The 13,078-nt window shown below is 41.5% G+C and overlaps 1 protein-coding gene across 2 annotated transcripts in view; it reads left to right on the forward strand.

Annotated features, from left to right (window-relative positions):
- Positions 1–13,078, forward strand: part of Smg6 (SMG6 nonsense mediated mRNA decay factor) — a 214,469-nt gene that overhangs the window by 48,427 nt on the left and 152,964 nt on the right. For both annotated transcript variants that reach the window (XM_055620112.1, XM_055620113.1), the window contains exons 9-10: positions 3,968–4,029; positions 12,807–12,952. In XM_055620112.1, the coding sequence (XP_055476087.1) occupies positions 3,968–4,029; positions 12,807–12,952 (208 nt within the window). The remainder of the gene's footprint in view (positions 1–3,967; positions 4,030–12,806; positions 12,953–13,078) is intronic.

The following is a 13,078-nucleotide window of genomic DNA, read 5'->3' on the forward strand; positions in this document are numbered from 1 at the left end:
TAGCTGGCCTCCTACGGCACCTGCACATGCTTACACAGACATACACACATAAAGAAAAAAAAAAAAAAGAAAAGTTGCAGAAATGGAAGTTAGTCTGTGGTAACATGTTGGAGAGAAAAAGTTTTCCTGACTCAGAAAAACTTGGTTTCAGTTATGAGTTCTTAAGGGCCATCCATAATTTTATCCTTGCAGAGAGAATTAAAAGTTAGAGGCTGTCTGAGCTACCTAATGGGGCCCTCAGAAGACTGAGGGCCAGGAGCATAGCTCAGTAGAGCACTTGCCTCCCAGGTGCAAGCCATGGGTTTGATTCTGCTGTCTGTCTGTCGAGTTAGACTTGGCTTCTTCAGTGCTAGCTGCCTTCATACTGTCATTGTGAGTATTGCTTTAGATAACGTGTAGCACAGCTTCTCTCTCAGGGCAGCATGCTTTACCTTGGTGATACACCCACACTTACTTCCTTTTCTAATTACAGTGGTTTTGCTGAGAACAAAGCAGAACAAAGTTAGAGTAACAGACTGAAATAAAACCTTAGGGAGAAAGTGTGTATCTACTTTCAAATTAAAGTTCCCTTAAAAAAAAAAAAAAGCGGCTGTGAATGGTAGTACACACCTTTAATCCCAAGGCTGAGACAGGTGGATTGCGAACGGACAGCTACATAGTGAGACTGTCTCAAAACTGACCAACCAAAAAATAAAATAAAATAAAACAAAATTCCCAATAAACTAGATGAAGTTAAAATGTAATAGTAACAAATATGGATTCATGTGATAAGGAAAATTTTCTTTGTCTATGTATAGAAAGTCCCTTTAGGAAATATCGTTAATGCCAGGATGTTTCAAAATTGCCTGGGGTTTTCACTTTATTCCAGGAGGTTTCTGGTTCACTGTTTCCTAGCCATTCAGTAAAGAGAACTTAAAAGCAAAATTGTATTGCTTTTCAGTTGTTCTTATTTACTCCTCTTTGAGTCAGTTCACAAGTTCTGTTCTGAGGTTGAGAGGGAAAAATATGCTTAGAGTCAGAAGACCTGGTTTCTAATCTGTAGTCGTTATTTTTTCAAATGCCACTTTATTTGGGGGCTCCTCAAAGCTTATACCTCCATTCTAACTCCCCAAACCCAGGTAGGGGAAAAAGAAGCTTCTAAGGGAAAGGGGATGTAGCCCTCTTTACTTCTTGCTGCGGGGTGGGGTCGTAGGATTCTTTCGGGGGCGATACCAGTGTCTGTCAGGGAATCCAGAAGTCCAGGTGACCAGCAAGCAGCAAGTGCAGCGGCAGTCCCCTTCTGACTCCTCCAAGCAGCCTCCTCTTCTTCTTCTGGGCTGTCACAGTCATACCCCTCAAAGGCCTCAGCATTCAACTCATTCCAGCTGCCAAAGACCATGCTCCGCATGAGACAATTAACAGGTGCAAACTAAAATCCCCAAAACGTTCACAACACAAATCTAAGTTTTTTTTTTTTTTAAAAAGATTTTACTTTATTTTATGTATATGAGTGTTCTATCTGTATTTATACCTGCCAGAGGAGGGAATCAGTTCACATTATAGATGGTTGTGAGCCACCATGTGGTTGCTGGGAATTGAACTCATGACCTTTGGAAGAGCAGACAGTGCTCTTAACCACTGAGCCATCTTTCCAGCCCCTAAGTTTTCTATTTAAAGCAGCTTTCATGTTGGGGTTGTGATAAGGATGACTTTAAGCTTGGATTAATGGAGTACTAAAAATTCTTCTCTTACTTAAGTACCTTATGTATTTAATATGTATGTAATATATGTAAATATAAGCAGCTTATGGAAGACTTCTTCTATTTATGAATTAACCTGTGCAATTGATAGCTTTGAGAAGAGGAACAACTAAGTTAAAATAGGAACAGAGAACATTTATTTTCATCCTAATCTCTGAAATTAGTTCACACCATTAGAAAAGTTGTAAGGACCAGTGTATGTATGGTGCTTGCCTGTAATTTCAGGATTGAGGAAGTAGAGGCAGGAAAATTGCAAATTCACGACCAGTCTGGGCAACATAGCAAGACCATGAGAAGGGATGAGGAAAGAGGTTCGGGAAGTTGGGTAACTGCCTGAGACACCACAGCAGGTAAATGGTCTGGGAAGAATTAGGCATGAGTCTCCACTACAGTATCTTGAGAGCTGTACTCTGTTCAAGGTTTTGCTGCTAATTTTGGTAAAAACAGTTGGTAAATCCTTTTCCACAGTCTCTGGCCTTGACATAGCATTCTGTAACTAGGCTGAGCTTTTAAACTCCACATACCATCATTTAGTTCTTTAATAGCTGTTCAGTATAATTAATGCACCTAAGGCAAAAATAAAAATGGAAGCTTCTTCAGCAAGTTTAATGTTGAAATCATTGCTATATCTCATTTCTATATGAAAGAGCTAGAACTGCCATAATTTTATTGGTGCTGCTTTACCAATAAAGCAGGGATGAGTCAGTAGTTTTTACTCTTTGGGGGTATACTATCCAGGCTTTTGGATTTGCTCCTTATTCTAGTAGTTACCCTCTTTGCTTTTATTTTTACATTTATCTATCTATTTAGTTTGTATGTGTGTGGGCCTGAGTGTGCATCTGGAGATCAGAGAATAACTTGTAGGAGTTTCTTCTCTTCTTTTACCATGTGGGTCCCACAGATTGAACTCAGGTTGCCAGGCTTGGTGGCCATCTCGTTCATCCACCAATTTCCTTCTTGCAATCAACTTTCTTTCTTTCTTTCTTTCTTTCTTTCTTTCTTTCTTTCTTTCTTTCTTTCTTTCTTTCTTTCTCTCTCTCTCTCTCTCTTTCTCTCTTTCTCTCTTTCTCTCTTTCTCTCTTTCTCTCTTTCTTTCTTTCTTTCTTGTTTTGAGGCAGGGTCTTACCATATACCTCTGGCTGTCCTGGAACTTGCTTTGTATACCAGGAGGGCCTTGAACTTATAGGGATCCGCCTGCCTCTGCCTCCTGAGTGCTGGGATTAGAGGTGTGCGTGGATACTCAAAGTCAACAACAGCAGAACTCAAACAACCTCAGCCCTCCCTCCTGGCAGACAGCAGGGTACTGTTTCTAGGGTACTGTATCAGAGGAGATCGTGAGATTGAGGCTTTAAATTGTCTCTTCATTCTTTGGAGTTAAATTCAGCTTCCCCCCTTCTTTATTTTGCCCGAAGGGATTATCTCAGTTTTGACTAAGGTAGATTTTCTACAATCTTTGAATCAAGGGTGCAGACTGGTGGCTCACAGTTTACATGTGAGTGACAAACGAGTTTGGGACTTACCTAATGTTTAAATAGTTTTTATTCCTAGGTAATACTTAAAAAGCCAGAGCATTTTCACATAAAAACCCATATTCTACTTCCTAGCTTGGTTCTACATAGAACATTTGTAGGGGCTGGAGAGAAACTGCCCGAGGTTCCTGCTGTAGCCACAGTCTGTTATATGCCTGCCCTCTAGATACACTAACCTTCATCCAGATCCAGAACAGTACTCCAGCTTCAAAAGCTAGTCAAATATTTGGTGATCCACTCAGTGGTGAATACCTTAACCCTAGTGGTCAGAGAGTCCTACTTTCCTCCATAGGTAGAAAGATAGCTAAGTAGGAGCAGGAATTTCTCTAAAATCACTGTTAACTCCATTCCTGTCAGAATTTCATTTCCATTATGATGGACCCAGTAGTGGCTTCTGGATTCTACAGAGAGGAGGAGGCACCCCTTCAGTGACCCTGCTCAGTTCAGAGTCTCTGCTTCCATTCCAGCAGAGGGTGCTGTCCACTCACTGAGCCTTCTGTTGTCCTGGCTCAGCTGAAAGGCAGCTGTTGGGCATGTGCCCTGGGTCTGTGTGAGAGTTTGGGCATGTTCATTTGGTTCCCATCCCCAGTGCCCACCCCTTTAGACCCTGGCCAGGTTATTGTGTCACTGGGGACTGTATTCAGTAACAGGAAACTGGGGAAAGTTAATTGTTTTCTCCTCTCCCTTTTTCCCATGCAGCTGAACAAAAGGTTCATCCTCAGTTTTCTCCATGCCCATGGGAAGCTGTTTACCCGGATTGGGTAAGTGTGCAGGATGTTTATTTTATTTCCCTACATTACAAGTCATTTTGGAATTTAATATTGTTAGCAACTAGCCTGTGTTTGTAACTGAGGGCACAGGGTGTGAATTCTTAGAGGCCTCCACCTAACCTTCACTCTCTTTTCTACTATGCTCATAAAGTTTGAGAGATATCACTCTATATTTTTGTTTCTTTTTTTCTCTTTCTTTCCTAAAACCTTTCTTTAAGAACAGTCTTTCCCCAGCTCTATCTCCTAGTCCCTCGAGTTTCTGTCGTTTCTGTCTTCTGGTTTAACCCATGGTAAGCCTGATGCAGTCATGCTGCATCCCTGGGTGCCACTGCCAGGGGTCCTCCTGGGGGAAAATCTGTCTCCTAATTTCTCCTTAAAAACAAGAGTAACAACGGCCCTCTTCTGTGTTCTTCTGAACCATCCCCCTTCCTGTGTGCTCAGTCCCCTGGGCCACATTGCTGATCTCAGTAAATCCCAAGACCATCAGATGGTACCTCCATGGATTTACCTGTAAGTCCCAGGTAAGGTGGGTGTGCAGACAATGAGTCCTTTCTCTCTTAAGTCCCTGGGAAGAGTTCTGAGTGTACCTCTGGTGCATCAGAAGAGGTTTTCCTGACAGTGTATAAAACTCATCATACGAAAGCTTGACAGGACCTCATGTCAGAGATGTGTGCTGAGTGTCTCTCTGTAGGTCCTTCCTGCCTCAGCTTCCCAAGTGGTGGTATTCCCAAGTATACCGCCATGCTTGGATTCCTGTTGGGTTTTAATCTTTACTGAGTTAGAAGTTTTATTGTAAGCTGCCCTTTGAGGTGACTGGCTTCATCATATTGCAAATCTCTGTCATGGTGTTTCCCTTTTACTTTTCTGCTGTAAACCTATAAGGGTACCTGCAGTTACGTAGGTTTCCTTTGGGAAAAGAGGAGTCATGTCATTTTCTACTTACTTTGTGTTTACTCTTTTGAGATGTTAAAAGGGTTGGTCCTGCTTGTAATGCCATTGCTGTGTGGCTTATGAGGGAAAGTGTGCTTCACAGATACTCATCTGGCATGGTCTTGGGTAAGAGTGATAATCATGTCCAGTTCAAGGGTATTTTAGATTCTGAAGTGACGTGGGAACATTAGAGAAAAGCCAAAAGATGAGAATCTCTCTCACCAGAAATAAGTGTGGAGTAATTTACTTGGGAAAAATAAACTACATGTGTTAGTTGCTTCTAACTTCTCCCTGGCACCATCAACAGAAGCTCTAGTAGAAGGATCTTTGTCTAACTCAGCTATATCCTGAGTGCGTAGTTAACAGTTGTGTGAAGCCGGGTGTGGTGTCACATGACTGTAAACTCAGCACTCAGGAGGTAGAGGCAGGCAGATCTCTGTGAGTTCAAGCCCAGCCTGGTCTACAAAGTAAGTCCAGGACAGCCAGGGTTATACAGAGAAACCCTGTCTTGATACAATAGAAAAAGGGGGGAGGGCCTGGAGAGATGACTCAGTGGTTGGAAGCACTGGCTGTTCTTTCAGAGGCCCCGGGTTCAATTCCCAGCACCCACATGGCAGCGCACAACTGTCTATAACTCCTGTCACAGGTGATCTGACACAGACATATGTGCAGGCAAAACACCAATGTATATAAAATGCAAATAATCAATTAAAAAACAGACAGAAAGACAGCTGTGTGAATGAAGAAATAAAGGCTTATATCAAATAGATGGATTGGAAAAGACCAGAGAAAAGTATCTGGTATTGCAGTAGGTTACAGTAGCCCCAAGCCGGTCATCATTGAGTGTACAGGTGCAGTTAGGATAGTAGCTGACATGGTTGTGTAGACGAGGAAAGAACAGGAGAGCAGCAAGTGCCAGTTGCCACACTTGAAATAACAGTTGGTGGTTCTTTCTACCTTGCACTCAGCTCTTTAACTTCTTTTCCCTTTCCTTTAACATCTTTCTTTTTTTCTCTCTCTCTCTTTCTTTCTTTCTTTTTTTTTTTTTTTTAATCCCTGCCCCCTTTTAGAGGTTCAGAATGTCTCGTAGCCCAGGCTGTTCTTGAAGTTCTGATCCTTCTTGCAGCTACCTCCTAAATGCTGGGGTTACAACTTGCATGCCCACACTGGGCTTTCCCTTTTCCCTCCTATACTTGTTGTTAGGTTTTCCTGTGCCACGTTGTTTATGTCAAGGTTTATTAACTTCAGTACTATTGGCATTTGAGCTTTTAGAGCCTGTTATGTTGTAGCACCTTTTTACTACACGACAGTCACGTACAAGTTGTGATTAAAAATGTCTCCAGGCAAATGTCTTTAGGGGGCCAGAATGCTCCTTGTGGAGAACTGTGGTTTTAGATGTCTCTTGTTCTTCAGAAACTTGGAACTGAAAAGCATATATAAATCTTTAGAACGTATCGTAAGAATATTTAGGATATATATATATTTTTTTACCAGATTATGTGTTAATTATATTTTATTTCTCTTTTAAGATTCTCATTTAAGCATAGATATTTTGGAACAAATCTTGGGAAAAGTCAAAGTACTAGAAAAGGCTAGAAAATGCAGGCTAAGGATGTAGCTCAGTTGGCTCGTTTACTTGCCTAGCCTCCAGGAAGGCACGAGTTCAGCCTCCAGCACCAGTAAGAACTGGGTGTAGTGGTGCACACCTGCACTTCTACCACTCAAGAGGTGGAGGCAGAAGGGTCAGAGGTTCAAAGTCAGCCTGGGATACATATGAGACTGGCAAGAGGAAGGGAGGGAGGGGAAAGAGAGAATGAGAATGAAAGTGAATGAATTTCACAGAGGGAATATGTTTGGGAATTTCCTTCCTTGGGGGTTTTTAATAGAGTATCTTATCTCAGTTGTCTAAGGTGGTAAACTCTGGTGTAGAATAATTTTCACTATCTCTTCTGTTCTTGGGTATAACATTGATTGTAGAAAAAGTTAGTTATTCCAGGGCTGGAGAGATGGCTCAGTGGGTAAAGGCACTTGCCACAAGACTGCTGACCTGGGTTTCAGCTCCGGGTGGAGAGAGAGAGCTGACTCCTGCAGTTTGTCCTCTGACCTTCATACATGCATTGAGGCACCTGTGCACCAACTCCCTCTCTCTCTCTGTCTCTCTCTTTCTCAAAAAAAAAAACCCACCAAGATAATTGATCCAGTTTTATCTTTATAAAAGATGAGACATGGTCCTTTTCAATGAAGAAAATGTCTATCAATTCTAGGCATACTTCAGCCCCTGCATAAGTTTTTCTCTCATACTGTTCTTGAGATAAGAGGACACTAACATTCCTATTGTTAAAAAAAAAAAGTGTGTGTGTGTGTGTGTGTGTGTGTGTATGTGTATGTATGTTGGGGGGGTTTGCTGGAGAGATGGCTTATTGAGTGTGTACTGTTTTTGCAGGGTTCAGTCCCAGTACTTATATTGGGTAGCACAGTGGTCTGTAATTCCAACTTCAGGGGATGGATGTCCTCTTCTGACTTACGTGGATACCTGCGCGCGCGCGCACACACACACACACACACACACACACGCAAATCTTTTTTTTTTTTTTTTTTAATGAAAAGAAAAAAACATAGAGGGGCTGAAGAGGAGATGGCTTAGAGTTAAGAGCACTGATAGCTTTTATGGAGGACCTGAGTCCAATATGCAGCAACCACATGGTGGCTTACAACCATCTATAATGAGCTCTTGTGCCCTCCTCTAGAGTGCAGGTGTACCTGCAGGCAGGACACTATATACATAATAAATAAATAGAAGTCTGTCAGCGTAGAAAAGCAGTGAGTGCAAGCTATGTTATGGACTGATGCCTTATCCACAAGATGTGAAATGGGGGAGGTGCTGAAGATGAGTTAAGACTGCAGCGATTGCAGTGGGGAACAGCTGAAGGCACATGCTGTTCTTCCCTGTTTGGAAAAGCCCTGACACTACTCTTTGGTCTTCTGTATGCCCAGGGTTCCATATTATATCTGTATATACTTGAATGCCTACTGTGTGCAACACAAGTAAGTCTGCTTACTGTTGACATCAGCTGACAGAAGGTTTTAATGAGATTAAGTGCCAACAAAGTTTTTTTTTTTCTAAACAAAACAAAAAACAATGGCTAGTTAGAAGGCCTCCAGCGTAAACAAAGTCAGAAAATTTTGTGCACTTCAGTTTCCTAGCAGTGGTTTAAATAGATTATGGCTAAGGTTCATTCTAGTCCCTGTGTTCTAAAGCAGTATGATGTTTTCTCTTATCTCTACCTTATGACATAGTTTAATTTAAAAAAATGATTTTGCTCCTGTGATGTTCTAGTTGTAAAAGAATTAATTAGGAAGCCTGATTGTTTTTTCTGCAGAGAATGCTGTCTGGTCCAGCTGTGTCCTCAGCATCTGAGGGTTTGGCCCTGCCCTGTTAGTCACTATCTGAGTCGTTCTTGAGTCTGGGTCCCAGTGTTGTCTGAAAGATTGGTCTCTTGAAATTGCCATCCAGATGAGGGCAGGTGTCTCTAGAGAGCACAGGTTAGCCATGGAAGTCAGTGAAGTGCATGCTCTGAAAATGATCTGTCTTTGGTTTGGAAGAATAGGAGCTGAGACTCTGGAAGAAGAATCAGTCAGGATTGCCTGGAGGCTTCTGATAGACAGATGTTTTCCCAGTGACAGGGGAGATGAACCTGCACTCTCAGCTGTGAGAGGTCAAAAGCTGGCAGCCTGTAGCAAAGACTCTTCAATTGTGGTGACTGGAATAATTTTGCTTCCCATTATTGCCTTGGTTAAAGTTACCACTTTAGTTTGTACTTCCTTGTCTAGTCATGCTATTTGTACAGCTTCAAAGTCTTGGAAGTTAAAAATTGATGTATTTATTTTAAATTTTAAGTTCTTTTAAAAAGTATTTGTATTTTAATTTATTTATAAAATTACTAAATGTCTTTAAATACCAAACTCAGAAGTATTCATGATAGAGGAATTTTTTAATATTATGCAATGTTCATTGTAAAATATTTAGAAAACTTATCAAAAAGAAAAATAGTCATTCATTCTTCTTGTTTGTTTGTTTTTGTGACTGTATAGCTCTGGCTGTCCTGGAACTCACTGTGTAGAACAGCCTGGTCTTGAACTCACAGAGATCTGCCTGTGTCTGCTTTTCAAGTGCTAAGATTGAAGGCATGAGCTTCTAGGCCCAGCTAAGTTACTCATGTTTTTAATAGCTAACAGTGACTGAATAGCTTTAATTCTTAGTGCATATCTGGGGTCATTTTTGTGTATGTATGAAAGGGTCATACTAAACTGCTTTACAGCAGCTCAGTGGGTGTATGTTGGTGTTTGCCTTACATGCAGTGCTGATGGAGAAGCTTTTTGTTTGTTCTGGTTTTTTCATTGTCTTACCCTGTAGTCAGCTGTTCTTGAACTCTGTAGCTAGCCCAGGCTGACTTTGAACTCATAGCAGCCCTCCAACCTCAGTTTATCAAGTTCCCAGGTGCTGGACGCCACTGTACCTAGCTCTCCAGTGTCTGGGTATTTTAGGAACTTAACGACAATTTCTCTAGTCCCCTTCATCTCCCTTTATTGTTGTTGCTTGTGTTCCTTCTTCTTGTCTTAAATTTTATAATTATTTTATAAATAATATTCCAAAGCTCTTACAGAATACAAAACGATAGCTGAGGTTAAAACATTCTCTCAACTCTGCCCCAACTCACCCCCACCTCCATCCTGTGTTCTCGGAAGAGAGAACACTGGACATTGACGTATATATTTTCAAGGCATTTCTGCATACTTACAGATGTATTTGTAAAAACATAAATTTTGTGGTTTCCCCTCCCCATTTTTGTTTATTTGTGGGGTTTTTTTTTTTTGTTTTTTTTTTTTTGTTTGTTTGTTTCTGTTTCAAGACAGAGTCTCAGTATGTAATAGCCCAAGCTAAACTCAAATTCAACTATTCCTGCCTCGGCCTTTTTAGTGTTGATATTGCAGCTGTGTGCCACCATGAACAGTTTTGGGTTTTGCATTTGTGTGTGCACGTACACACACACACACACACACACACACACATATACTTTAAAAATATATCAGTTATATACCATCATTATGCCAGTTTTAGTATGATTTTTTTTTTTTTTTTTTTTGTAATATGTAGGTAAGGAGCAAAGATATTTCTCAAAGAAAAAGACACAGAAACTACTTGTAGTTTGAAATCAAAATTAGAAAAAATTTTGGTTACAAATCTGGGAAACAGAAGCCTCATTATGGAATTTTGGAAAGATGATTTTTTTGGTTGTTGTTTTTTTTTGTTTGTTTGTTTGTTTGTTTGTTTTGAGACATGGTGTCTCTCTTTTATAGTCTTGGCTGTCCTGGAACTCAACTATGTAGACCAGGATGGCCTCAAACTCACAGAGATCCTCCCGCCTCTGGGAGGGTGACTTTTAATTGCCTTCCTCATTTGTTGCTTAACAATGCTGATCTTTGCCTGCGTTACCACCCCTCCCCCAGCAGGTTCTCAGTTTCCCTTTTTAAGTCAGAGTCTCATTCTGTAGTCGTGACTGGCCTGGATTTTGCTCTGTAGACAAGACCAGCCTCAAACGCACAGAGATCTGCCTGTCCTATGCCTCCTGAGTGCTGGGGAGGAGCCATATTCTCTTACATTTGCTGCTTGAGAGTAATCTATATTCTTACCCATTGATTCTTTTAAGTATGTTGTGATAATCAAAGAGAGGTTTGTTGTTTCAAGTTTCTGAAAAAGAGAATATGAACATTTGACTTGTAATCATTTGAGACTTTAGTGTGATCCATGGAGTTAATGGATCTGTTTCAGTTCCTACCATGGGACAGAGGCTTCCTCAGACACATGCCCCACGTGACACTTCTGTCCTGTCATTCTGTGCTGGCTCTCTACTGCCTTTCAACACGCAGACACATGGCCCCGAAACTTGCCCAGCATGGCTGCCTTTCTTGCAGAGTGAACTCTGCTCTTCTCGTAATGAGAAGTATTAGCCCCCTCCCCACCTCCATCCAGAGAGAGGGCTGCACAGTGTCAGGATTTAAAATGAAACCTTTGTTACAGCCCATGGGGAAAAATGGATCCAATCCAGCCGCAAACATCACTCCCTGCCATTCCTAGTCTATCAAGAGTTTTAGCAGCTCTGAAGTTTTTTTTTAGAGGGAAACAATTTTTGCTTTGTTTTGTTTTGCTTTGCTTTGTTTTGATTTGGGGCAGGCACTTAAAATGGCATGGGGGTGCGGGGAGTAAATGCATGGCATGTTTTGTGCCAGTGAAAATGAGGACAGTTGAGCAGAAGCGAACTGGAATATAAACTGTGATTGACCTGTAGCTGTGGCATGACTTTTGAGCACCAGAGGGTCAGCAGTATGAGTGCCATCCAAAGACAAGGTATAAAGATTGCCAAAATTCCATAAATCTCTGGGGTTTTCTTATCTGGGAAGGATGCTTTTCAATGATAAAGATTACATTTAGGGTGAAATTCATACTACCTTTTTCCAGGATTTCAAAAGGATTGCCTGTCTTGGCTTTCCAGAAGCTATTTATTAATCCAGCCTAGAACTGCTCCCCATTGCACCCCTCAGTGTACCACAAGCAATTTGAAGGGGGTGGGGTGGGGGAGGTAAAAGATACTTTGCTGACCACGAATTGTTCAGCATAGCCCTAAGGCCTGTGTGCCTGGTTTCTCTCTCTAGCACCAAGTGTGAGTTTGCTTTTTATTTCAGAGGATTTCAGCTGTGGTTTACTCCTGTTGCCAAAGGAGCTCCAGGCATGCACCACTGTTTAGGATCCAGTGGCCACATTTGGCAAGCATTGGTTTGAATGACCTCTCCTTAGGAGCCCTAGGTCACTGGCTGGATTTCTGCCTCCCTACATTACAGGCTCTTCCTGTATTGGGAGTGGCAGTTGGCCAGAGTGTTGTATTTCCACTGGCCTGAAAATATACAGACCCTGATGAGCAGAGGCTTGTAAGAGGGAGGATAGCAGCACAGGAAAGGTTAGAGACAGACCATTGGGGGTCCCTAGGTTTGGGGTCCTTCAAGGGGAAGTTTGGGACTCATGGGTAGGCAGTGAGTGTGATAGTACCTAAGAAAGCAGAGCAATGTCTAAGTCCCTTTCTTTGCTTTCCTTTTCCTTTCCCCTTTCCTTTTCTTTCCATGTTCCTTTCCTTTCCCTTCCCTTTTCTTTTGTTTCCTTTCCTTCCCTTTTTCCTTTCCTTTTGTTTCCTTTCCTTTTTCTTTTCCTTCTTCCTCTTCCCTTTCCCTTTTCCTTTCCTTTTTCATTTTCTTTCCTTTCTAATTTTTATTTTTAAATTTCAGAGCTATTGTTGTATATCCTTGGCTGACTTCAAATTTGAGATCTTCCTGCCTCAGCCACTCAAGTGGCAAGAGCCACCATGTCTTCTTTCTGAAGTAATTCTTTCAGTAAAGACTCTTTTATGTGATGAGACTCTTTATAAAGTACAGTTTTTATATAGTAGACTTTTAGGGACAGTAAAGGTCTTAGAGCTTAAAGAAAATTTGCTCACTATTCAGAAAATGTGTTTCAAAGAGAAACTCTTATGTCAGTTTGAATCCATTTAATATTGGGTGTTAAGAAACAGCCCTCCCAAGTGTAATAACTTATAGCTATTTATCCACTAACTGAGCTGTTTTCATCTCCAAACTTTGAACACTTTGTTCTCTTTTCTTCTATTTGTGCAAAACCATGGGATAAGTAACAAAGAAACTTCCTAGGTATTAATTGTCAGTTTGGGGTAGGGGAGTTGTTTTTTTCAAGTGCCTTTAAAGAGATGCCTCAATAATGGGGTCCTTGTCTGTAGGATGGAAACGTTCCCTGCAGTGGCTGAGAAGGTCCTGAGGGAGTTCCAGGTGCTGCTGCAGCACAGCCCACCGCCCATTGGGAGCACCCGTATGCTGCAGCTTATGACCATCAACATGTTTGCTGTGCACAACTCCCAGCTGAAAGGTAAGAAAAAGTTAGTTTCGCCATCTAGACAGAGTTGAACTTAGTGTCTTTCCTATGCCCCATTATCACTACCCCATCTACACACACACACACACACACACACACACACACACACACACACACACA

The sequence above is a fragment of the Psammomys obesus genome, unplaced genomic scaffold (genome assembly GCF_907164565.1).
Source record: "Psammomys obesus unplaced genomic scaffold, mPsaObe1.curated_primary_1811, whole genome shotgun sequence".
NCBI classification, from domain to species: Eukaryota; Metazoa; Chordata; class Mammalia; order Rodentia; family Muridae; genus Psammomys; species Psammomys obesus.